General features: G+C 40.8%; 2 protein-coding genes across 2 annotated transcripts; one reads left to right on the top strand and one right to left on the bottom strand.

The window, feature by feature from the left end:
* Positions 1-753: 753 nt before the first annotated feature.
* p3h1 (prolyl 3-hydroxylase 1) lies at positions 754-17,450 on the bottom strand. Its single transcript, XM_080890769.1, has 15 exons — positions 16,859-17,450; positions 10,255-10,407; positions 9,634-9,823; positions 9,345-9,476; positions 7,890-8,029; positions 6,994-7,083; positions 6,835-6,887; positions 6,612-6,739; positions 6,394-6,521; positions 6,159-6,254; positions 5,088-5,238; positions 4,012-4,129; positions 3,777-3,852; positions 2,071-2,211; positions 754-1,322 (listed from the first exon to the last, which is right to left on the bottom strand). Exons 1-15 carry the CDS (start codon positions 17,321-17,323, stop codon positions 852-854), a joined length of 2,532 nt encoding a protein of 843 aa, XP_080746895.1. The 5' UTR covers positions 17,324-17,450; the 3' UTR covers positions 754-851.
* Positions 17,451-18,721: 1,271 nt separating this feature from the next.
* Positions 18,722-22,373, top strand: cUnh1orf50 (chromosome Un C1orf50 homolog). The gene is made up of 5 exons (XM_080890770.1): positions 18,722-18,900; positions 19,788-19,903; positions 20,003-20,089; positions 20,168-20,299; positions 21,079-22,373. Exons 1-5 carry the CDS (start codon positions 18,852-18,854, stop codon positions 21,262-21,264), a joined length of 570 nt encoding a protein of 189 aa, XP_080746896.1. The 5' UTR covers positions 18,722-18,851; the 3' UTR covers positions 21,265-22,373.
* Positions 22,374-22,486: the final 113 nt, after the last annotated feature.

Below are 22,486 nucleotides of genomic sequence, written 5' to 3'. Positions count from 1 at the left end.
ACTGAAGATGTCCCGGTGCCTTCCCTCTGTTCCCTCTCTTGGACGCTTAAGCTTCACTATCCAGGACAATGCACCGTTCATACACTGCAATACAGTTTTAACGTGTTTTTGCTAAACACAGAATGTTTCTTTGAACTCACCCGAACTTGGAAAAGCAATAACATTCAGCATGTTTGGAGGAGTTCTTTCAGGTTGCAGTTTTCCCTGCTGGTTTATAAAGACGCAGAAATCTGCTGAACTTCAGGAGGTGCAAAACAAATCACAGCAGTGATTCTGTGGAACTCTCTTACTCAAAGTGAAACTGCTGCAGCTCAGTGTACACTCAGTGAGCGTCAAATTACTCAAGAATGCGTCTGTGCTGCCATCCAGTGCCTGTCCGGAGTACTGCAACAAGCATATATTGTAAACATCACTTATTATTTGAGCAGTTGATATGAAGGTTTTTCACACCTATGCCAGGTTTCATATCATGACATCACCAGTCAAGTAAAACAGAGAGACATGGGAGTTTAAAGTGAGACGATTCAGAGCTAGGGCCAAATACACATGTTTAGAGAGTGATTGTGGGCACGTGAAGACTGTCCATCAATGTATTTCCTCTGCTTATCTACTTCAGGGTCACAGGGTGCTGGAGCCTATCACAGCTGTCACAGGGCAAAAGGAATCAGAGGGCAGATTGTCAGCAACCACATACCACATAAATAGCGAACAATTTAAGTGACATCCAAAATAATGAATGTATTTAAAGAAAAATAACATTTTGTAACACAGCTTTTTATTTAACCACCCACAGAGAAGATCTTGTAGACAGTAGCTGGCCCCACATGAAAACAGAGGCACGTGTTGTTTGATCACAATTCATCCTTGTTGCTCTGAGAGTCTGGTGCTGAGGTGGAGTCCTTCTTAACTGCTTTTACTGTCTTTTTTGCAGCTGGTTTTGTTTTCTGTTTATCACCCTGCTTTGCTTTTGTTTTTGCTGTCTGTTTTCCATCTTTTGCAGCAGCAGCTTTAACTTTGCCTGTCGTCTTTGCCTTCGTTTGATCTCCAGCTTTAGGCTTTGTTTTAGGTGCAGCTTTGGTTTTAGTGGTTCCTTTACTGGCTGTTTTGGCCTCCCCCGCATCCTTCAGCAGGTCAGTTTGTGCATCGCCCGACGTGTTCAGCTTGAGCTTCTGCTCTCCTACTTCTTTTTTTCTGGCTGCCTCCTGGTCAGCCTGTGCGGGAGCTTTCGGTTGAGACTCAGTTTCCATGGCCTCATTTTTACTGAACTCTGCATCCACTGGTGTAGAAAACATCTTCAGCAAATCCTGAGCCTGGATTCTTTCCTATGGGACAAAAAAAGAAAATGTTTGGGAGACTGCAAAATGAAACAAGGAACAGGTATGAATCACAAATTTTCTTTGAAGTTGTGCTGGCAGTCAGAAAACACAACATCATTATCTAGAGCTGAGTTTCATATTTCTGCACAGCAATAACTGACTGTGTGCACTGTTTTCAACTTAGGCTGTCTTTATAACTTTGTGGAAATAGTCTGATGCACTACGTAGTTCTTCTTCACTCACTTTTAACTCCCTATGTGTTCATACATCATTCTACATTTAATCATTAGTTATTATTAATCTCTGTCTCTCTTCCACAGCATGTCTTTGTCCTGTCTTCCTCCCCCTACCCCAACCAGTCAAGGCAGATGGCCCCGCCCCTCCCTGAGCCTGGTTCTGCTGGAGGTTTCTTCCTGTTAAAAGGGAGTTTTTCCTTCCCACTGTTGCCAGAGTGCTTGCCCATAGGGGTCATCTGATTGTTGGGGTTTTCTCTATTTTCTCTGTATTATTGTAGAGTCTTTACCTGACAATATAAAGTCCCTAGGGGTAACTGTTGTTGAGATTTGGCACTATATAAAAAAATGGAACTGAACTGAATTCAAGGTGTTAGAAAAAAGGATCATTTGAACAATTCATGCTAAATCCTGACCCATCTTTCTCCATTTTGGAAGAAGTTATTGTTTAAAAGGATTGCACACAGACCCAAACCTAAAGCCTATGCATGCTCACATCTGGTTACAGTGGTTTTCCTTACCTTTTCCTCGTGAGCAGGATCCAAGGTGAACCACAGAGCAACAGCACACCTCTGACCCCGGGTGACAGCTTTGACACCGTGTGGGTTTTCTTTCCCTGCTCCAAAACCAACCACGCGACCACACTTTGGATGCACCTCCGCCTTGAGAAGACACACACCACGCAACACAATCAACATCGATGTGGTTAAAAATGCATTTTTGTTAAATGCACAGTGGCTTTAAAAAGTATTCAGACTCTGTCAGTCAAACCCTGTGGATAAACTTAGCAGTTTGTCCACATGTACACTTAATAATCTATAACAGGAACCTCATTAAAATGAACAGTTTAGATCTCTGTGCAGGTGTTCCACAGGGTTTAATTCCTGCCTTTTAGTTGGGCCCCTTAAAGAAAGTCAAACATCTGCCGTGAAGCAACTCCAGTGCTGTCATAACTATTTGATTAGGGTCATTAAAGTGCTGAAAAGTAAACTCTGACCCCATTCTCTGATCTCTGCCTTCTAGAGCAACTTCAGGTGTCTATAGTTAGAGCAATAGTTAATGTCAGTGTTTTTAAGTGCATATTTAAACCACTTTACATCAAATTTAATACTAAATTTGCAAAGGACGTGCACATCAAGTGCTCCTTAAAAGTAAGCACATTAACGTGAGTTCAAAATGTGCATCCTACATGATCCAGATGTGTTTGTGAAAGGCCTTGTAATTGTCTCGTATATGCCATTTTCACAGGTAATTATAGGTCTAAATTAACCACTTGCCGGTCCTATGCATCAGAGATTTTTGTATTTTTAGGTGCAACTGTTAATAAAGCTAATGAATCTAATTAGAATCCTATTACCATGTTTACACAAACTACAGAAAAGCCAAAACAACCAGGCAAATCTAAAATAATGTAGAGGGGAGAAAATAGCAAGATTATGTGCTGAAATTCCCGTGGTGACCCATCCAAACTGAATTTTAGACAATTTCATACTTTTATTAAATGTGCGAGACTTTTCATTGTGAGGTTTTCTTAAAGGACATCTTTTTGTTTTACAGCATCCCTCCTCACTTCAGCCCACTGTCACTGTAACAGCGAGAGACAATCCCATCACAAGGAATCGTGATAGCTTTAAGATTTAAATGCCGTTAGCAAAATACAGCCTGCCAACTCTATAAAGAGTCCAAGTGGTCCCAAACTTTTAAATCTCACAAAAACTGAGACCACCCAACACTTTACCCTTTCCAAAGGTCTACAGAGAGTTCCTTGGACTTCATGGCTTGGCTTTGCTCCGGGCATAAAGAGTTATTTGTGGGACTTTTACTCCTTATGGAAACACAGCACAAGCTTACAGTTAAAGCACATTTACAGCCTGGGACAAACACATGTTTGATCCCTATGGATAGTTTCCCCATCTAGGATAGGGTTAGAGACAGGATAAGGATAAGCAGTAGAGAATGATTGAAACAACTCTGACTGGGGTGATTTTTTTCCATCCATAGCCAGTTATTAAACTCCAGTCAGAGTTTGTTTTACTAGTGTTTTATTCAGCACTAAATTGCAGATATGCACACAGTTTATGGATGCTGCTTGCTAACCATTAACTTAACTTAGCATTAACAAATCAAAAAACAAATAAATAAAAACATTTGGAGGCAGCTAAAGCAGTCTGAAAGAAAACTTTACAGTTTTAAAAAAGAAAGGAAAAAACATCAGATATATATTTACCGTCACTGTTTTGGCATCAAGCTCTGTGAAAATGAACTCTCCTCCTTCAAAGTCCTCATTCAAATAAAGGATGGCACTGCAGGAGTGAGACACCAGGAGGTCAGCCGGTCCTTGTCATCAGGGTGGGTTGTGTAGACAGAATTTTAAGTGTGTGTGTGTGTGTGTGTGTGTGTGTGTGTGTGTGTGTGTGTGTGTGTGTGTGTGTGTGTGTGTGTGTGTGTGTGTGTAACCATACCTGTAGTCTCTGTAAGTGTATGCAGGAGGTTCCTTTACACACTCGTTGACCTCAGAAACCAGCACACAGTTGTCGACGTGGACAGGGTGACTCATGTCCTTACGGTCGTCCTGCTTCTCTGAACAAACAGGAGCACAGAGAGAACATTTGGAGAAATTTGGGCCCAAAAACAAAGCTAGCTGAGAATTCAACAGCTAAATATGTTTCTTTGTGTATTTATTGTCAGAGGTAGTGGAGACCAAAATGGTACTGAATTCAGTATATTTGACTGTACTAACTTCAGTTATTACATCACAGTTACAATTTTGTTGCAAGCACCGTGAGGCAACTGTTATTGTGATTTTGTGTTAGATGAATAAAACTGAATTTTACTTGTGTTCTAAGGTTCTTCTCTACAAAGTTATCTGCATGCTGGGTAGACAGCAAGAAAAAAATAAAAATCAAACAAACATGCGTTTTTCTTCCTGCCACTGGTGCTGCAGTCTGCTGATTTTATGTCTTGATGCATGCACATTCACCTAAGTAAGGAAAATCCCAAAAGGTTTCTGTTCATCTGGATGTAGCATTTTCAGTGGGAGAAACATTTCGTCACTCATCCAGTGACTTCTTCAGTCCAGGACTTTGAATTAATTCACTAAATCTCTGTTTGTCTGTCTGCCAGCTCTATGATGAGGAGCTGAGCAACCAAACACATGGCACAGGTACATCTTAGACCCCTGAAGGTTGTTATCTATGTAACACATTATGATGTTACCATGTTGCCTAGCAACCACCAACCAACTGCCATTTACCTGTCTAACCATCGTATGATTTTTATTTCACAACAGTAACATCTAGTTTATATTGACAAAAATCAACTATTATTAGATATACGATATGTTACAATGGCATCACGTTACTTGGCAACCACCTAACAATGGTCTACAATGACATTTATATTGTAGCGCGGGGCAGGACAGGCATGTCCTAGCAGATCTAACAGATAAACGAGGTCATTTGGGAGTGATGTCTGAACCAACTCCTAGACACAAAATCAGGATGGGGAAAAAATGACACAGTGTCAGTGGTTAGCTTACCATCGATGGCAGAGCGACAGACCAGGTGGGAGTATGTGAAATAGAGTGGAGTGTCCAGACGGAAGTAGGACTCTAAGACCTTCCTCACTTTCTCACTGAGGTCAAAGAACAGACGAGCGCTCTTCAGAGGGACCTTCCCCTCCTGGCCAAGCTGTGAGAAGAAGAAAAACCATGTAAAAGCTGGGACAAGGAGGAAAACAATGTTGAGTCTGTTTTTATATAGAACTATAAATACAAAAGTGTTTGCACTGAAGATGAAAAATGTTCCAGGAAAGAGCATCTTCTCTCTAAAGAGAACACGTCTTAGGTTTGCAAAGCTTCAGGTTCTTTGGACAGACAAGACCAAAGTGGAGATCTTTGGCTAGAATTCCCAGCGACATGTTGGGAGAAAACCAAACACTGGCTATCAGCACAAGCACATCGTACAAAGTGTCAAGCACGGTGGTGAAGGGGTGATGATTGCTCCATGCTGTGAATAAACGAATGCCTGCAAACCTCAATCAACTGAAGCAATACTACAAAGAAGAGTCGTTCAAAATTCCTCCACAATCATGTGAGATGCTGATAAAATAATACATCAAACAATTACTTCAAGTTATTGTTGCTAAATATAATTCTACAAGCTACTGAATCAACAGTTTTTCACAGGACTGCATTATGTCGTGGAAAAGTGATATACTGTCAGGTTCTAAGTGATCGTTCCTCTCTGTGTAGACAATAACTGACGTGCTGAGTCACACGTGTCGTTTTGGATCCTACGAAGCTGCAACTATTTAATTACCTCAAACAGCTGGAAGCAATAAGCATCAGGTTACATTTACAGGTGAGCCTCTAGATTAACCTGCTGCAAACATTTTTATTCTCATCCGCCAGCTCGAGCACATAAGCTATATGCTGCATGTTCTGTTGTTTTGATGCTGAAATGTGGAAAAAGTCTGCTGTTATACTAAAAAACGTATTTTTTGTTTCCACATAAAGAACCAGCTTTGATCTTTCCCCTAGCTATGATTAAAGGTGAACGTTTGTGCTTGTGTTGGCATCTCTTATTTGGAATTTTTCTGCTTTATAGACCTTGACAGCCTTCAGGACGGTGACTCCCTGGTACAGCTCGCTGGGGGAATGTGGGGATGGTCGTCCTCTATAGCCATCGCCTTTTAGAGCAGCTGTCTGTGAAATAAATGCAACATTAAGCAACTCCTATAACAGCCGAGCTGAAAAACATACATACGGGACACGATCAGAATGCAGGTGATGTGAGGAAATCTTTGCTGACACGGACTGAACTTTATTCCTTGGGGCTACTCACATTGGAGAGACGGTGCAGCTCCCTGCACTCCTCATCTGTGATCACACCGTCCAGCAAAACCCGCTGGGAGCCATTCAGCTGCTTGGATGTCATGGTCACCTTGATGTCACTGTACAGCAGAGCGCCATCTACAAGATAAGGTCACAGATAAAGACGTGAGGATAAAGACTGGTTGTACAAGACTGACATTTTATACCCTAGTTCTCTGAAACATTCACCTTCCTGTGGCACTATCATCTTGGTCATTTCTGAAGAATCCTTCTTCTTTTCCTCAACCAGATTCTCAATCTCCTTCATCAGGTTTCCTATCTCCTCTGTGATCCTCGCTGCAGTCTCTCTCTCAGCCCTGAGACACAGCAACACACACGCAGATAACAACACTGACTTTAAGTGCACCTTCATGCTCGACCTGCACACGTGTGGCGGTGCTCTTAGTCTTACTTCTGTTTCTCTCTCAGTTTCTTAGGCATGACATCTTCGGGGGTCCACGAGTCCTTTAAGCAAAAATAACAGAGAATTCAAAGATCACATTTATTTATATCCCAGCACTTCATAAGTAGTGCAGAATGTGGTGAGATGTAAACTGAGTTATACACTTACCGGATCTACAAAAGTGATTCCAAAGGCTTCATAACCAAAGTAGAGGAGCTCTTTCTCCAGGAGCGACTGCTGAATGTACTGTTTCACCACCTAGGGATTACAAGTCAGCAGCAGCCTGTAACATAGCTCCTAAAATCACATTCAACAATCACAAAGCCTGCGCTATAAAGACCGTCGTTATATCTCTGGTTCCTTAGCTCCAGTTGGAGCTGTCTTCTCCTTTATTTTAGTAGGAACAAATTGGTCTGGCTTTTTTTTTTACAGTGATTCTGACGGACGCGTGTTAGTGGTGATGTATGCATTCAGAGAGCAAATCTGTGTTGTGCTTGTTCAGCTTCTGTTTTATCTCCTGTGCTTTTGTAGCATTCTTTGATTTGAGGGTGTTTTCTTAGGTTGCAGTGTGTTTGAGCTCATGCAGCTCTGCTCTCATGGTGCATACACACCGTCAGGCTGTGGATACAGATGTCTGGACAACAGATGCAGGTGTAATAATACACCTGCATCTACCTTTGGAGCCTTTATATTCTAAAACACAGGCCACAGGCCAGCAACCTCCACCTGGGAAATAATCACTTAGTCATTAGTAGTGATGGATAACCATAATAACCCACTTTAAATAGTGTGTTATGTGGACATTTAGGGCCCAGGGCAGCTCAAATCTTTTTTAAGAATCAGCAAACAGTTATGTGCTTAGATCACCACCAGAGCCTTTTTTTAATGTGCCCCTGAGTACACGTGAGTGCTGATGAAGACCATTTTTCTGCCACCACACTTTGTTCAGGCTAATTTACTGCTGATCACTAAGGATTAAGATAACACAATGCTAGGAATAACTGCACTCACGGTGAGGTTGAAGAAGAGGTTGAAAGCCTCTGTTAAACACAGTGTAACTGTACCTGTCGGGCTGATATGGCTGCTGCTTTGTCCTCGCCCAGCATGGCAGAGTAATAGTTCAGGTTCTGGTTCATCACCTCATCCTCAGGGTGGAACAGCAGGTAGGTCTTAGCACACTCTATGGCCTTCTCGTACTTCTCACCTGGAAAGAAAAGACAAAAATACATGGAATCATGGATGTGAACAAAAAGGATGTTATTGGATTTGCAGCATATATCCTTGTTCTTAAACACCAGTGACTATTTCATAACAAACATCCTGTACCTACAGGGGACTCTAAAGTTACAGCACGGAAGAATTTTAGCTTAAACTTGTTGTTAAACATTCAAAAAATGAAATCAAATTATGAAGAAAGTGTGAAAAATAAAAATAAAAGTATGAAAATATTTTAAAGACCTTCATTGTGTTACTGCTATATGAAGTTAGTATGCTAAGTTTGGAACAACCACATGGAAGAACTTATAACAAAACAAAACAATGTAAAATGATTAACATGACATCTTATAGTTTCAGAATATTTGCCTCTTTGGCTAAAACAAAACCTGGTCTTATGCTGAGACTGGTCAGTGGTCACCTGGTGATTCAATTCAATTCAGTTTTATTTATACAACAACAGTCACCTCAAGGTGCTTTATATTGTAAGGTAGACCCTACAATAAAAACAGAGAAAGGACTTTGGTGACAGAGAGAAGGAAAAACTCTCCTTTAACAGGAAGAAACCTGCGGCAGTTCAGAGGTTAAGAGCCTAAACTCTTACAGGACAGGGTTATTTTTCATATTGCTCTTTTAAAGGCTGCCACTAGGGAGAAGTAAAATATAATAATATGAAATTTTACATAAAACGCTGCAATTCTTTTGGTTAATTTTGAAGAAATACATTATAAATACATGCAGTACAAGAGAATTTTCTCTTTTTTATTTACTATATAAATAGTTAAAGTATTTAACATATGTACCAAAAAGCTCTTTAAGTCTACAGTCACACAGAACAGTTTTAAAAAATGTGGCATGACCAGAATTATTGCAATTAGTTGCAGTGAGTTGGACTCTGCAAAGCAAGTTTGGTGCATAAAGACAATGATTAAACAGCAATCACTCCACTGTCAATGTTGACAATTATGTGCGATAATCTTTTAATCTGTGATCAACTGTAACAAATGGGCAAAAACTGCAAATCAATTGAAAACTAAATACAAAGAAATTCACATGAATTACTTCCATTCAGAGTCCAGCAATAAATGCTGATCTATTATCATATAATATTTGGCTTATTTAAGAGGTAATCTCGTTCATGTTAGGTGCAGGTCTGTGTTTTTGCTATTAAAGTCGTCAAACAGATGATCCGTGTATATGAGGCCATAGCTGTTCATTTCTGTGTTTAGACTTCTTTTCTGCATTGTTGCTAAGGACAGTGGATACAGGCACACCTGACTTATAGAAAGCACTGTGAAACTCACTGTTGTAGTAGGAGAACTGCAGGTAGTTGAAGTGTGAAGGCAGGAAGTCCTCAAAGGGCTTGTCTCTGCCAGCAGTTAAGGCCAGCTCCACAGCACAGTGCTGCTTACAGCTCAGCACCTGCAGGTAGTGGTCTGAGGGACACAGACACATTTATACAAGTATTTATAGCACATGCAGCCTATTTTTCATATTTGCCATACAAATGTCTCCCTTGCATGCAGCTTCACATCAAATTCTCAGCTCTGTTGGAATCTTTAGTGCTCACAAGCAAAGGATATGCTGCCTCACCACTCATACTCTGGAACAGGTCTGCACTGTACTCCATGTAGTTGTATCCATCATAGTTGTAGGCTCCCTCACACAGAACTCTGCACTCCTTATCAGCTATGAAGTACTCATCTACGGCTGATTCAAAGTGTTCAGCCGCCAGGATGAAGGAGTCGTCACTGTAGGAGCTCTTTCCCAGCAGAAACTGGGCCTGAAGAGAGAGGGCACATCACAGCTACTGCAACAGTCAGCTTCATCTGTTCAAGGTCAGTCAGGCAGACAAAGGAGTTTAAATCTTTCTGCTTGAATCATCGTTAGAGACTGCATCGTGTGGCAACATGTAAAGAAAAATGCCCTCCTTTCTTCTCTTCTGTTTTCCCCTCCAGCTGATTATGATAGATTGCCTTCTCTCCCTGAGCCTGGTCCTGCTGGAAGCCACTTCCTGTTAAAAGAGAGTTCTTCCTTCTCGTTGTCACCAAGTGCTAGTTCACAGGGGATCGTCTGACTGTTCCTTAATTTGACTTAACTGACCAAACTAATGAAATGTCAATAAAAATAAACTGTAGATGAATTATAGACAATCAGCAGAGGATGAGGCTACAAGAACATAACAGCATTATCAAAGACGGAGTTTGCTTTCACCATGTGTGGCCTGGCCTCCAGATCTTTGAAGTCGTCCTCCTGTACTCCTGCCATCATCCTGTAGTAGTCCAGATTCTGTCTCATCTCCATGTGATCTGGGTTGGCCAGGAAAAACGTGTTGGCAGCTGCTACTGCTTTGGCCAGCTTATTGATCTGAAAGGAAGAAAAACACACATACACAAGCTTATTTTCTATTCTATTTAATTCAACTGGAAAACTCGTGCAAGCTAACTTGGTATCAAAATATCTCATGTAGGCACAGATACATTAACAGTTAGTTAATGTAGTAGTGGAATACATTTAATCTACTCTGATTTTACTTTTGTTTTGGTGCAATAAGCCCAGTAGTTGCTCTTTACTTTCCAAATGTTAGCTAACTATATACACCAGCCAATATTGATCCTGACATACTCATATTGAGACGTCAGTAATGTACACAGGCTATTATTTTAACTAATTATGTTACATATTTATGTTTAATCATTCTTATTGTATGTTTTTGTACAGGTACTTCAGACTGTGTCTGTCAACTTTCACTCACTTTTATTTTGGGGGTAATTAATCTGCTATAAATGATTTTTGATGCAATATCATTTTAAATGTTCACATTTTTGGTCTGGTAACCCATAAGGGCCAAACTGTTATCTTTACATTTTCTGGGGTGGATTTCAGTTTACTCTTTACTATCTGAAACGCTAACGTTTAGGCAGCTCAGTAGGTAGAAAGACTTAAAAGATTTTTTGGCAAGACTGAAGCCCAGGTTTCCCCCGATGCATCCATCACAGTGTAACTTTGATCATGGTAGGTTAAAAGTATTTAGGCATAGGAAAAATATCCTTGTATAAACAGAGACTGAGACTTTTAGTAGGAAAGGGCTTTGATTGCTGAGAGTAGTAAAGCAATATAGTACCAGTCGTATTTCTCAGATTTTAAAATATTTCAAAAGTTCAGAATATATATTACAATGAAATCACAAGTAAGTGAATCGTACTAATGTAAGGCCTGACTGAACTGCCCAGGTTGCAGTTGTGTGGATTTAGTGGGTCACAAAATAGTCTAACAACCTAACAACATCCTAAAAACAACCGAACTTGAAAACAGTAAGCCATTTTTTCTGGTTTTCCTGCAGTGGTACATCATACTCATACGTAAGCATAATACAGCGCTGTGCAATAGTCCTGAGCAGTGTTGGCTAAGTTACTTTAAATTAGTAACTTAGTTACATTACTAGTTACTTCTATCAAAAGTAACTCAGTTACTTCAAGTTACTCGTTACTTTCAGAGTAACTAGTTACTAGGGAAAGTAACTTTGGTTTAACTCAGAATTCTCTTGTTAATGTGTTGCTTCCGTAACTGGATACCCAGCAAGATTGCCAGTCTTCTAGCTTGCTTACTTGCCACAAGTGCACTGTGCCACCTACCAATAGAAAGGAAAAAATAATGGGCACATTTCCACGAGAGAAATCCCACGCCTGATTTTATCCTAGCCTGCTTTTTACATCCAACACAAAAACTGCAGTCGTGGTGCTTTCGATTGTACTCAGAACTCGGAAATTCTGCCTTCTGAATAGGAAGATGTAGGCAACACCAGACTGCAGATGAGCTGCATACAGAGCTGGACTGGGACAAAAAAATCGTCCCGGGCATTTTGACTAGAGGCCGGCCCACCATTATAGGAAAAATCATAAAGCCTTTGAATGAAAACAAACACTGCTGTGACAGTGATGTACACTGTTCTGATGGTATAAATGTATCAATCTATCAGTCGTTTGTTGTAAGACTCAGATAATTATTTTTTTAAAAGTGAGACATTTTAAATGAGAATAAGAAAGTATTTCCTTGTGCCCCCCTCTCCCTTTTAATGCCCTACATGGACCCCTGGCAACACTTTTCTAGACCCGCCCCTGCACAGTTACCAGCTGTCAGCTACCTAAAAAAGGATCCTGGTGTTATTTGTCTCTCAGAAACAGTTCATAACTTCCCTTCAACTCATTCATGTCACCTAAAAGGTAAACCTGTTTCTCCATCACAGCTCTGATGATTCAGTAAGGACGTCTCCTGGTTTCATCTTCATGTTTCCCTCTCACCACATATACAAACCGACATCATGACCAGCAGCTTTACAGCTGTGGCTCCAGCAAACATCAGCTGATACTAGAAATTAATATTAAATAAATTCTAACAACAGCTGATCAAGCTTAAACGTGCTGCTGTTGTTTAGCGCGACATCCGCTGGTTTCCTCTTTCTGGCGCAAAGTGGGCGATAAACAAACAAGAGAGCCGATCAGCTGATCATTGATCAGTTTCATGATTGAAGTACAAACAGGAGAGGGAGGGGTAGAGGATGAGAGAAGAAGAGGCAGCTGTGCAGCGTAAACACAGAGTAACTCCAGCTTTGTGTCTTTTTCATTGTAGCTGAAGTCCGGGACAAACTGTTCCTCTTCACCTCAATAAGAAACGCGTAATATTTTCTCTGAATACGAGACGATTCCGTTTTTTACAGGACAGCTGGCAACTGTAATAATTAACCTTATGAACAAAATAAAGTTCAACATCAGTAACATAGCACCCACCCAGCTGTATAGAAACTCCGTCATGCTAGCTAGCACGCAGTACGAAAAAGTCAGCATAACGAAAATAAACTCCACCTAAACTTGGTTCATATCTGACCCAGATGGACTGCAGGTCATAACTTCTTACCTGAAGTTCAGTTCAACTGACACTCTCGGACCGGCGGCTGCTTCGGGTCTCTCCTCTTGCCTCCCTTTTCCTTCATCCACCTGCTGGCCTCCACCACTTGCTAATGTTATTGAATCTGTGGAAGCTCCGCGATAGCCACCACAGGAAGTAACGAATAACGAGCCTATCTAAATCCCAGTAACGAGTAACGCGTTCCCGGTTTTGGCATAATAACTAGTTACTGTGCTCTTACCACAATAATAACGTAGTTACTGTAACGCGTTACTTAATAACGCGTTAGTCCCAACACTGGTCCTGAGCAATCCCTCATTTCTTTATGAGGCTTTTTTGAAGTGGTTTTGAGCAATACAGGGAGTGCAGAATTATTAGGCAAATGAGTATTTTGTCCACATCATCGTCTTCATGCATGTTGTCTTACTCCAAGCTGTATAGACTTGAAAGCCTACTACCAATTAAGCATATTAGGTGATGTGCATCTCTGTAATGAGAAGGGGTGTGGTCTAATGACATCAACACCCTATATCAGGTGTGCATAATTATTAGGCAACTTCCTTTCCTTTGGCAAAATGGGTCAAAAGAAGGACTTGACAGGCTCAGAAAAGTCAAAAATAGTGAGATATCTTGCAGAGGGATGCAGCAGTCTCAAAATTGCAAAGCTTCTGAAGCGTGATCATCGAACAATCAAGCGTTTCATTCAAAATAGTCAACAGGGTCGCAAGAAGCGTGTGGAAAAACCAAGGCGCGAAATAACTGCCCATGAACTGAGAAAAGTCAAGCGTGCAGCTGCCAAGATGCCACTTGCCACCAGTTTGGCCATATTTCAGAGCTGCAACATCACTGGAGTGCCCAAAAGCACAAGGTGTGCAATACTCAGAGACATGGCCAAGGTAAGAAAGGCTGAAAGACGACCACCACTGAACAAGACACACAAGCTGAAACGTCAAGACTGGGCCAAGAAATATCTCAAGACTGGTTTTTCTAAGGTTTTATGGACTGATGAAATGAGAGTGAGTCTTGATGGGCCAGATGGATGGGCCCGTGGCTGGATTGGTAAAGGCAGAGAGCTCCAGTCCGACTCAGACGCCAGCAAGGTGGAGGTGGAGTACTGGTTTGGGCTGGTATCATCAAAGATGAGCTTGTGGGGCCTTTTCGGGTTGAGGATGGAGTCAAGCTCAACTCCCAGTCCTACTGCCAGTTTCTGGAAGACACCTTCTTCAAGCAGTGGTACAGGAAGAAGTCTGCATCCTTCAAGAAAAACATGATTTCCATGCAGGACAATGCTCCATCACACGCGTCCAAGTACTCCACAGCGCGGCTGGCAAGAAAGGGTATAAAAGAAGAAAAACTAATGACATGGCCTCCTTGTTCACCTGATCTGAACCCCATTGAGAACCTGTGGTCCATCATCAAATGTGAGATTTACAAGGAGGGAAAACAGTACACCTCTCTGAACAGTGTCTGGGAGGCTGTGGTTGCTGCTGCACGCAATGTTGATGGTGAACAGATCAAAACACTGACAGAAGCCATGGATGGCAGGCTTTTGAGTGTCCTTGCAAAGAAAGGTGGCTATATTGGTCGCTGATTTGTTTTTGTTTTGTTTTTGAATGTCAGAAATAGGGCTGAACGATATATCGCATTTGCGATAATATCGCGACATGATCAAGTGCAATTTTCTAACCGCAAAGGCTGCGATTATACTCTGGACATGTCCAAATTCATGGGCTGCATCCTCCTGAGGCCGCATTTGTAGACCGATTACGTCACAGCGACGCGCCGAAGGCTGTCCAAATTACTACCATATCCCAGAATTCATAGCGCGGCCCAGCCAAACTCCAGTTTCCAACAATGGCGGCCGCTACTAAGTTTTAAAATTACTCATACTAATCTTTCTGGGTCACAAAATAAACTTTTAACATATTTTCAGGCGAGAAAGTAGTTGTGTAAACATCAAATATCTGCTCGGTTTATCAAGATATCCCATATTTGCAAAAGTGCTTCGACGTTTTCAGAGGCGTCTGCTACCCACCAGCTCGACAGCTAGCCGGGAGCTCGAGGGTTACTGATGCGGCCGAGAACGGCACAACTCCCGGCACATCATTTTCAGATCACCGCGGAGTTTCGCTGCTCGGGTTAAACGTAATATATAAGTCACTTAGACAACCTAAAAATGTTATTGTTGGGCTTTTTTCAGTGTTTTGTTTGTTCGTGAGTAAATCGGTTTGGCTGAGATTAAAGTTATTAGATTAGATAAAATAAAACTTTATTAATCCCCCGGGTGGGTTCCTCCTTGGTTTTCACACAGCTGACTAAACGTCAAACAGAAAACTTATTAAACAGAAGTATGAGACAGTCGAGAATTTACACCAGTGTCTGGTTATATTTTAGATAGCAAGAAGCAGACGGCCGAGTTTATTAAACTCCACCGAGACAGCGGTGACGCTAATCAGAACTAGACCGTCCAATTTCACGCCTTTAAATTTTAAAGGCGTGTTTGTGTGTGTGTTTATACAATTGCTATTATGTTTGCACTTTATGTGTAATGTTACTGACTGCAGAGATCAGTAAGATGTGTGTATTTTTTATTTATTAGTTTTATTTATTTAATATTATTTTTTAATTGAATGACTGTCTAGTAGTTCACAGATGTCGAAAAACTGAGTGTGGTAAAGCCACTGATTTTTTTTATGTATATTTCTGCAATCTGCACATTGTACTGACTTTCATTTTAATGTTTACACCAGGGTTCCTTGTCAGCACTTTATGCTCAGATGTTTGTAAGCTAAAAATAAACTATTGTGTATGTTCAAATATACTGTTGTGATTGAAGAAGTTAAATAAAAATGTCAGTCATCAATTCATGCATCACCTCATGTCATCATAACAGAGGTCTGTCTTCCAGGAAAGAACAGTTTAAAATTAATGTAATATAGTATTGGCCATACTATATGATGTATTGCTTGTCTTTGTTTAATAATACAGAAGACAAAGACCTTAAAAAATAATCGCATATCGCATCGCAATCGCAATATTGGGGCAAAAAATCGCAATTAGATTATTTTCCATAATCGTTCAGCCCTAGTCAGAAATGTATATTTGTGAATGTGGAGATGTTATATTGGTGTCACTGGTAAAAATAAATAATTGAAATGGGTATATATTTGTTTTTTGTTGAGTTGCCTAATAATTATGCACAGTAATAGTCACCTGCACACACAGATATCCCCCTAAAATAGCTAATGAGAAGAAATGAGTCGTGGCTTGAGACTTTTGCACAGTACTGTATGAGTTATGACAGCTCTATGACTTTTTGATAAAAACTAACTTTAACATTTTCTTCAGCCTGAGCTTTTAGGGGCCAGGCTGAGGTGTGCGGGACAAACGTCCTGTTTGACGTTTGTCCCGCACACCTCTGCCATGTCACACAGAGTTTCATAGAAAATATTTTCATCAGAGCAGATAATAAATCCTTATTTTCACACTAACCCATTCATCTTTACGCCCCCTAACTTGCTTAGTTGGAAAAATATCTTGTTAAAAACGAATTTAAGTCTACAAAAAAATTAATAAAATAAATAATTGCTAGTCCCTACTTATTTCACAGATCAAGCGTTTGTGGTTTGCCAGCAGGAGCTTTTGAAAATAAAAATTTAGGCCTTTAAATCGCTCAATTTCACGTCCTAACGTCACACCCCGCAGAAGCTGACTCCACCTTAAGACGTGGCATGGTTGTCTTGGTTTTGGGGGGTTGGGGCAAAACAGTAATGTGCTCCACATCAGCTCTAACTTACAGGCTAAAAAAGAATCAGTGCTAAAGTTTTTACTGTTCTAGCTCGCCTAGAGCAAAGCGAGCGTGTGTGTGCAGTGAGAGACAGGCCACACTGTAGCTGCCAGCATCCTTTTCTACCTTAAAATACGCCACTTGTAGGTAATTATATGGGCTCCTCTTCTTGAACTCCAGCTCTATTTCCTCGCTGACGAGATGCAAACTTGGTGCGCCGACTTTCTCAGTTTCGCAGGAGTTAACACAGTCGGCCCGCTTCAGGAATTTCTGGAAGAAGCCCAGGTCCTCCACAGAGCCGGTCCCCGGTATGGGAACTCCCAACCCGGCCAAAGGCTCGCCGAAAGCGGTCTGGTTGGCGCAGCTCTGGCGGCACTGAGCTTTAACTTTGCGCAAAGTGGCTTTGTTTTTGAGAGCCTTCTCCATGTTCAGAATCACCGATAACCAGTCCCCCTTATAGTAAGCTTCCACCGCCGTGTCGAAGAGGAAATCATAAGGCTCCAAAACAAAGTGGCTGCTCACTTCAGTGTCCGATGTGCACGCAGGCACCACGACAACACAGAGGAATGTGAGCGCATAACGGAGCTCCATGGTGGCAAAGTGTCAGGGCTCTGCAGCGGGACCTGAGCCTGGGCCTGTGGCCGACGACGAGCCGGTACGCAGAGAGAATTGTTACTACTCCTTTCTCCACCAGGAGCTTGACTGGAGGTGGGATTTGAGCGGCGGAGCCCCCCTCGGCAACACCCCCCCCACCCTTCATCCTTTTATGCATATGCATACGCATCAGCTGTATGCAACATGATACGAGTTGATTTAGTGCTTCAGAGCTTCAGAGCAAAATATTTTCACTAGTTGAATAAACACAAAATGACACAGATTTCTGAAAAGGTCTGGTTAAAATGTATGAAAGTTTATTGACAAAAGTCCGAGAAAAGGCAACTAACCAATGAAAACTGTACTTTTAACTGTTTGCTTTTTTCCACTGATGGATCTGTTTGGAATTGTCCTCATTCACACTTTCACAGGCTCCCAAATACAGCTGTTGGTGCGTAGGAACACAGCAGTGAGGTTCTGGTGAGGCAAGAAGACACGGCACCCAAAGAAACCTGAAGTCTGTGGAGAAACTCGTATTATAGGCCACTGATAGAGCCCGTCAATGGCCTAAAAATGTACTTTTTAAAAGTTTTCAACGTGTCTGACTGAAGCTGTTAATGAAGTTGTACTGCTGTGATGCTGGATGTTGGAAGAGAATTCCCAAACAGCATGATGGGCAGTACATCTGAAATGTGTCACAGTATATTGTAAAGCTTAACATTCTTCTATTTAATCAAGATCGCTGTTCCACCGCTTTAAGCTGGTCAAAGAATATCATCGAATCCTGCAGACGATGTGTAATTTTATTTTTGTTGTGTTTATTTATAACTTTGCGCAAATAGTAAAATAATAAAGACAAAACAGAGGATTTTAATTTTGTCACAATAGAAAAAAACTTACCAAAAAATTGTTCACTTACCAAAAAAATGAAACTAAGCACGCAATGTATTATGGGAAAAGTAGTATGCGCGAGGAAGATCGAGCGAAACCAATAAAAATACATCTTTTAGTGAAAGTGTCAGCTTTAATGTGAGCTTTAGCTAGAAGCTTTTAAGTGCAGTCTGACTCAGTCAAAAGTGGAGCACAGCTTCCGTTTTATGTGTATTATACAACTTCGTATATTTCTTAACATTGACATATCTTCATGTTTAAATGCTCTGTCTCGTGTCGACCTGCTATTTGAGAGCCTGAAAGAACAAGCGTAAATGTAGTGAAGTACGAAATACAGAATATAAAAGTTTATATCATTATTAATCCCAATACATAATTATAATAAAACAAAACAAATTCATAATCACCAGTAAGCTAAAATTAACTGCATAATTAAATGTATTTTAAAAAGGCATAAATATGGACAACTATTTTGAGCAGAACGGGGCGGAGATTAGGACCCAGTGATCCCTACAGTATTTTTAGTTGAATACGAGTTGGTTGCAAAACAGGCAAGTGGACAGCCTAAAGATAGGTTGTGATTATTGATATTACTCGAGAGAGGAGTTTATAGTAAAACTTCAAGGAAGACGACATGGACAGGACGGTCAGCCTGCCTAACCAGCCCGAGAAAACCACAACAGGTAACACATGTACACACTTACGTGATCAAAAATCTCACGTGAATCCTTTTTCTCGGTTATCTGACTGTACGCACTGTCACACGAGCTGACCCTCTGTTTAAGTAAAAGCTGAACTGTACTCGCAACTAGACACTCAAGTTCATGCTGAGCGTGTGGGTTAGCATTTTCTAGAGTTACATTACATGCGTAACCAGTGCAGTCTGCGTGGTTACTGAAATGCTGCGTGAGCCCAACAGCGAGGCGGGGGACCGTGTGCATGTAAAATAATTTGGTGTTAGTGTTTTAATAACATTATTGTGTCACATGTGAGGAAGTGTTCAGAGGTAGGACTCCTGTAGCTTTTCGTATAGAAGCTGCTCCCAGCAGGTTAACCCCGTCTCTACATGGAGTTTAAAACTTTAGACGTTAGAAAGTTGTAATAAATGTGCTGAGACAAAGGTTGTTTCATCTTAAAGGTACTGCAATTCTGAAATGTTGATAATTTTTATTTTTCTATGAACTTCTGTAATACCAGTCATCATTATTAGGGAGGAGAAAATGTGATATATCAGTAAGACTGAAGCCCAAGTTTCCCCCGATACATACACATACACACACACACACACACACACACACACACACACACACACACACACATATATATATATATATATATATATATATATATATATATATATATATGAAACGTTTAGGTAGTAAATACTAATTTACAATAGATATATTGGCTACATGTGTTTACATAAAGTGTGTAAGCTATGCTGGAAAAAACAAAACAAAAAACAATGAATTCTTTATTTAGCAGATTTTCAAATGTGCCATGAAGGCAGCACCATATTTAAGAAACAATCTACTATTTAGTTTTTCATTTTTATTTTATTTTTTTGCAGTGACTCTGGTTGAGAGCAGCAGTGCTCCCAGTGGGCTGGAACTGGTTAGTTCCTACCAGACCAACAGAGTTGGAGACCCCATGAATCTGGTTGCTCTTGCAGAGCAAGTCCAGAAGGTGTGGATTGGACTCAGTTTTTGTTATTTTTTACTTTCAGGTTATTCTCATAATGAATATGTGTTATATCTGAATATGTGTTTTGTTTCCCCCCCCCAGGGAGATGAGTTTGTAAAAGCCAATGCCTGCAACAAACTGACAGTCATTGCAGACCAGATCAGATACCTGCAGGAGCAGGCGAGGAAGGTAAGAGCCGTGCACGCTGGATGAGCTGCATGGTCACGTTGCTCTGTTCTAAAGGCAACATCTTTGCTTCTCTGCTAGGCTTTGGAAGAAGCCAAAAGAGACTCTGAACTGCACCACGCTGCCTGTAACATTGTGAAAAAGCCAGGCAACATCTACTACCTCTATCAGAGGCCATCGGGACAGAAATACTTCTCCATCCTCTCGCCTATGGTAGGCACCAGCCTTGTTCATGTTATGTCAGCCCAGACTGACAGCAGTTACAAAACTCCAGTACAGCAGCTGTTACATCACACACGTGAATACTCAACGTGACGCTGCACGTCTGTGTGTTAGTGTTCAAAGGTCGTGCAGCCAGAAGGGAGCTGATAAATCAGATGATCAGGTTGCTCAGGTTGGATGTGGCTGGTTACGCTGCAGCTGTGGATGGTTTTGGAAGCACAAACTGGTTTTAAGAAGATTAACCTTTTCAATTGTAAATGTAAAACATTTGTTTAAAAAAATGTAGCAGGATAAGCTTTTTAGAATTTTATCCAATTTGGATAAAACTCCTACGTTTTTTATTTGTTTGAATTAGAGATACCGCCAATGCTACTCTTTTTCTTTCTTATTCGATTCCTTAGCTCCTGATTTCTGTCCATACCAAATACTGATCTGATACCAGCGTTACACCAATAAACTGTAACCCGAAACTAGAAATCATTATGTGTAAAGCAGCATGTGGCTAATAAATGACAACAGGACTAAAACAAAAAAAAGTGAATCTGACAGAACCGTGATCAGAGCTTTTCTGTTACATCACCTCACTGGACTGCAGTTTGTATTTACGTGAAATCGTTTTACAAACATAAAGAAAAGCTGTCGGTATTGCAGACTTTGATGTGCTGAACGTTAGCAAACTAAAGGACAATGAAGAGAGTTTCCTTCATGGTGGATTTTTGATCTCAAAACATATTCTATTTATTATGACAGTCCTCTCTTCTCCTCCACAGGAATGGGGTCCAAGCTCCCCTCACCCATTTCTTGGTGCATTCAAACTTCAACACGACATGTCGTGGACCCCCTTCGACGAGGTGGAGAAGAGAGACGCGGAGCTTGCCGTCATGGACAAACTCGTCAGCCAGCAGACAGCCTTACCTACGTACGCAGGACCCAACTTCAGAGGCCTCACTGAATAAAGAACAGACTGCTCCAACTTGTACACACTGGGCTTTTCAAGGACATGAGCCAGATGCTAACGCTAGTCTTAAAGGATTCCAGAACTGCTCGTGTCAGTCACAAAAGCTTCACCGACTTTCTCATGTTGCCTTAAGGACACAACTTGTTAAGTTTATGTTTGTACACACACACAAATCTTTTCTAAAAGTGAAAATCTCTGATAGACTGTGTCTGGACACTTTTACTGTATGAGAGCATTTATTAGAACTCGTGTAGCAGAATATTCCACCAACCTTCAGCACAAGGATCAGATATAAAGCTGCACCACAGAGCTCATCCAAAAACACAAGAAGCTGACATCCAGCTTTTCTCACCAAAAGGAATTGTACTTCTGCGTCTCATGTTAGTACAGCATCAGTCTGCAATTTTTCAGCAGAATTCTAGGTTAGCATAGAGTTTAAGAAAAAACTGAACCACTCCGAAAGGTTTAGCTTTTTAGCACCATTAGTGGTGAAACAAGGCACCTTATCCAGCTGTATTCTTGAAACTTGGGCTCTTGATTAAAGCCCAACTGTAAGACAATATTGATATATGGTGATTTAAAAAAGCCAATATTTTTTTTCATGCACACAAGAGATTTCCCAAATGTGCTATGTGTAGTTATTTATGAGTGAGGACTAGGATAATGTGACAACTTACTTGTTTATGGTCTGACTGGACGAGTCAGCTGGTTGTCGTCCCTGTGGCATTTCCATCAGTGCCCTCTAGTGGACAAACTACAATGTCAACACTTGTGGTTGAAGCATGTTTCTCCGGTGTCTTTATTTTTTCTAGCTTTTCAGCCAAAAGAGAGAAGACCACTACCAATATTTAGACCAATGGCTAATACATGACAGTGTTCGGGATGTTCCTAATGATTACTTTACTGTTTAACATCACTGTACAGTAATCAAATATGGCCACTGTTAATATAAACAATTGCATTACTGGTATAGAAGTGAGGGCAACAATGGTTAATTATCTGGTTGATGAGTTTGCACACTCGTAAGTTATAAATTGGCTTTTCTTAAAAATAAAAGTGTAAAGATGAGATTTTTTGTCTCCAGAAAATAAACTGTCATTTCATGTTTGTTTAATTGCATATCAACAAAATCAAAGTGCAATTTCTTCATTTTAAATCAACTGTCCCCAGTCAGTCCCATTTACATCTTACTTTGAAAAATATGGATGTTAAAAGTGCAT

The sequence above is a fragment of the Rhamphochromis sp. 'chilingali' genome, assembly GCF_963969265.1.
Source record: "Rhamphochromis sp. 'chilingali' genome assembly, chromosome: 9".
Classification (NCBI taxonomy): Eukaryota; Metazoa; Chordata; class Actinopteri; order Cichliformes; family Cichlidae; genus Rhamphochromis; species Rhamphochromis sp. 'chilingali'.
Note: the sequence above shows the minus strand (reverse complement) of the source record. Positions and strands in the feature narration are given on the sequence as shown.

What these genes read in the sequence shown, in the direction of transcription:
- p3h1 (XM_080890769.1), bottom strand. Translation starts at nt 17,323, where the DNA reads ATGGAGCTCCGTTATGCGCTCACATTCCTCTGTGTTGTCGTGGTGCCT. An exon ending in GCAGTTCTCCTACTACAACA is followed by an intron (nt 8,030 to 9,344) that starts GTGAGTTTCACA and finishes TTTTCTTTCCAG; the next exon opens with GTGAGAAGTACGAGAAGGCC. An exon ending in GATGATAGTGCCACAGGAAG is followed by an intron (nt 6,522 to 6,611) that starts GTGAATGTTTCA and finishes CTTATCTTGTAG; the next exon opens with ATGGCGCTCTGCTGTACAGT.
- cUnh1orf50 (XM_080890770.1), top strand. Translation starts at nt 18,852, where the DNA reads ATGGACAGGACGGTCAGCCTGCCTAACCAGCCCGAGAAAACCACAACA. An exon ending in TTGCAGAGCAAGTCCAGAAG is followed by an intron (nt 19,904 to 20,002) that starts GTGTGGATTGGA and finishes TCCCCCCCCCAG; the next exon opens with GGAGATGAGTTTGTAAAAGC. An exon ending in TGCAGGAGCAGGCGAGGAAG is followed by an intron (nt 20,090 to 20,167) that starts GTAAGAGCCGTG and finishes CTTCTCTGCTAG; the next exon opens with GCTTTGGAAGAAGCCAAAAG.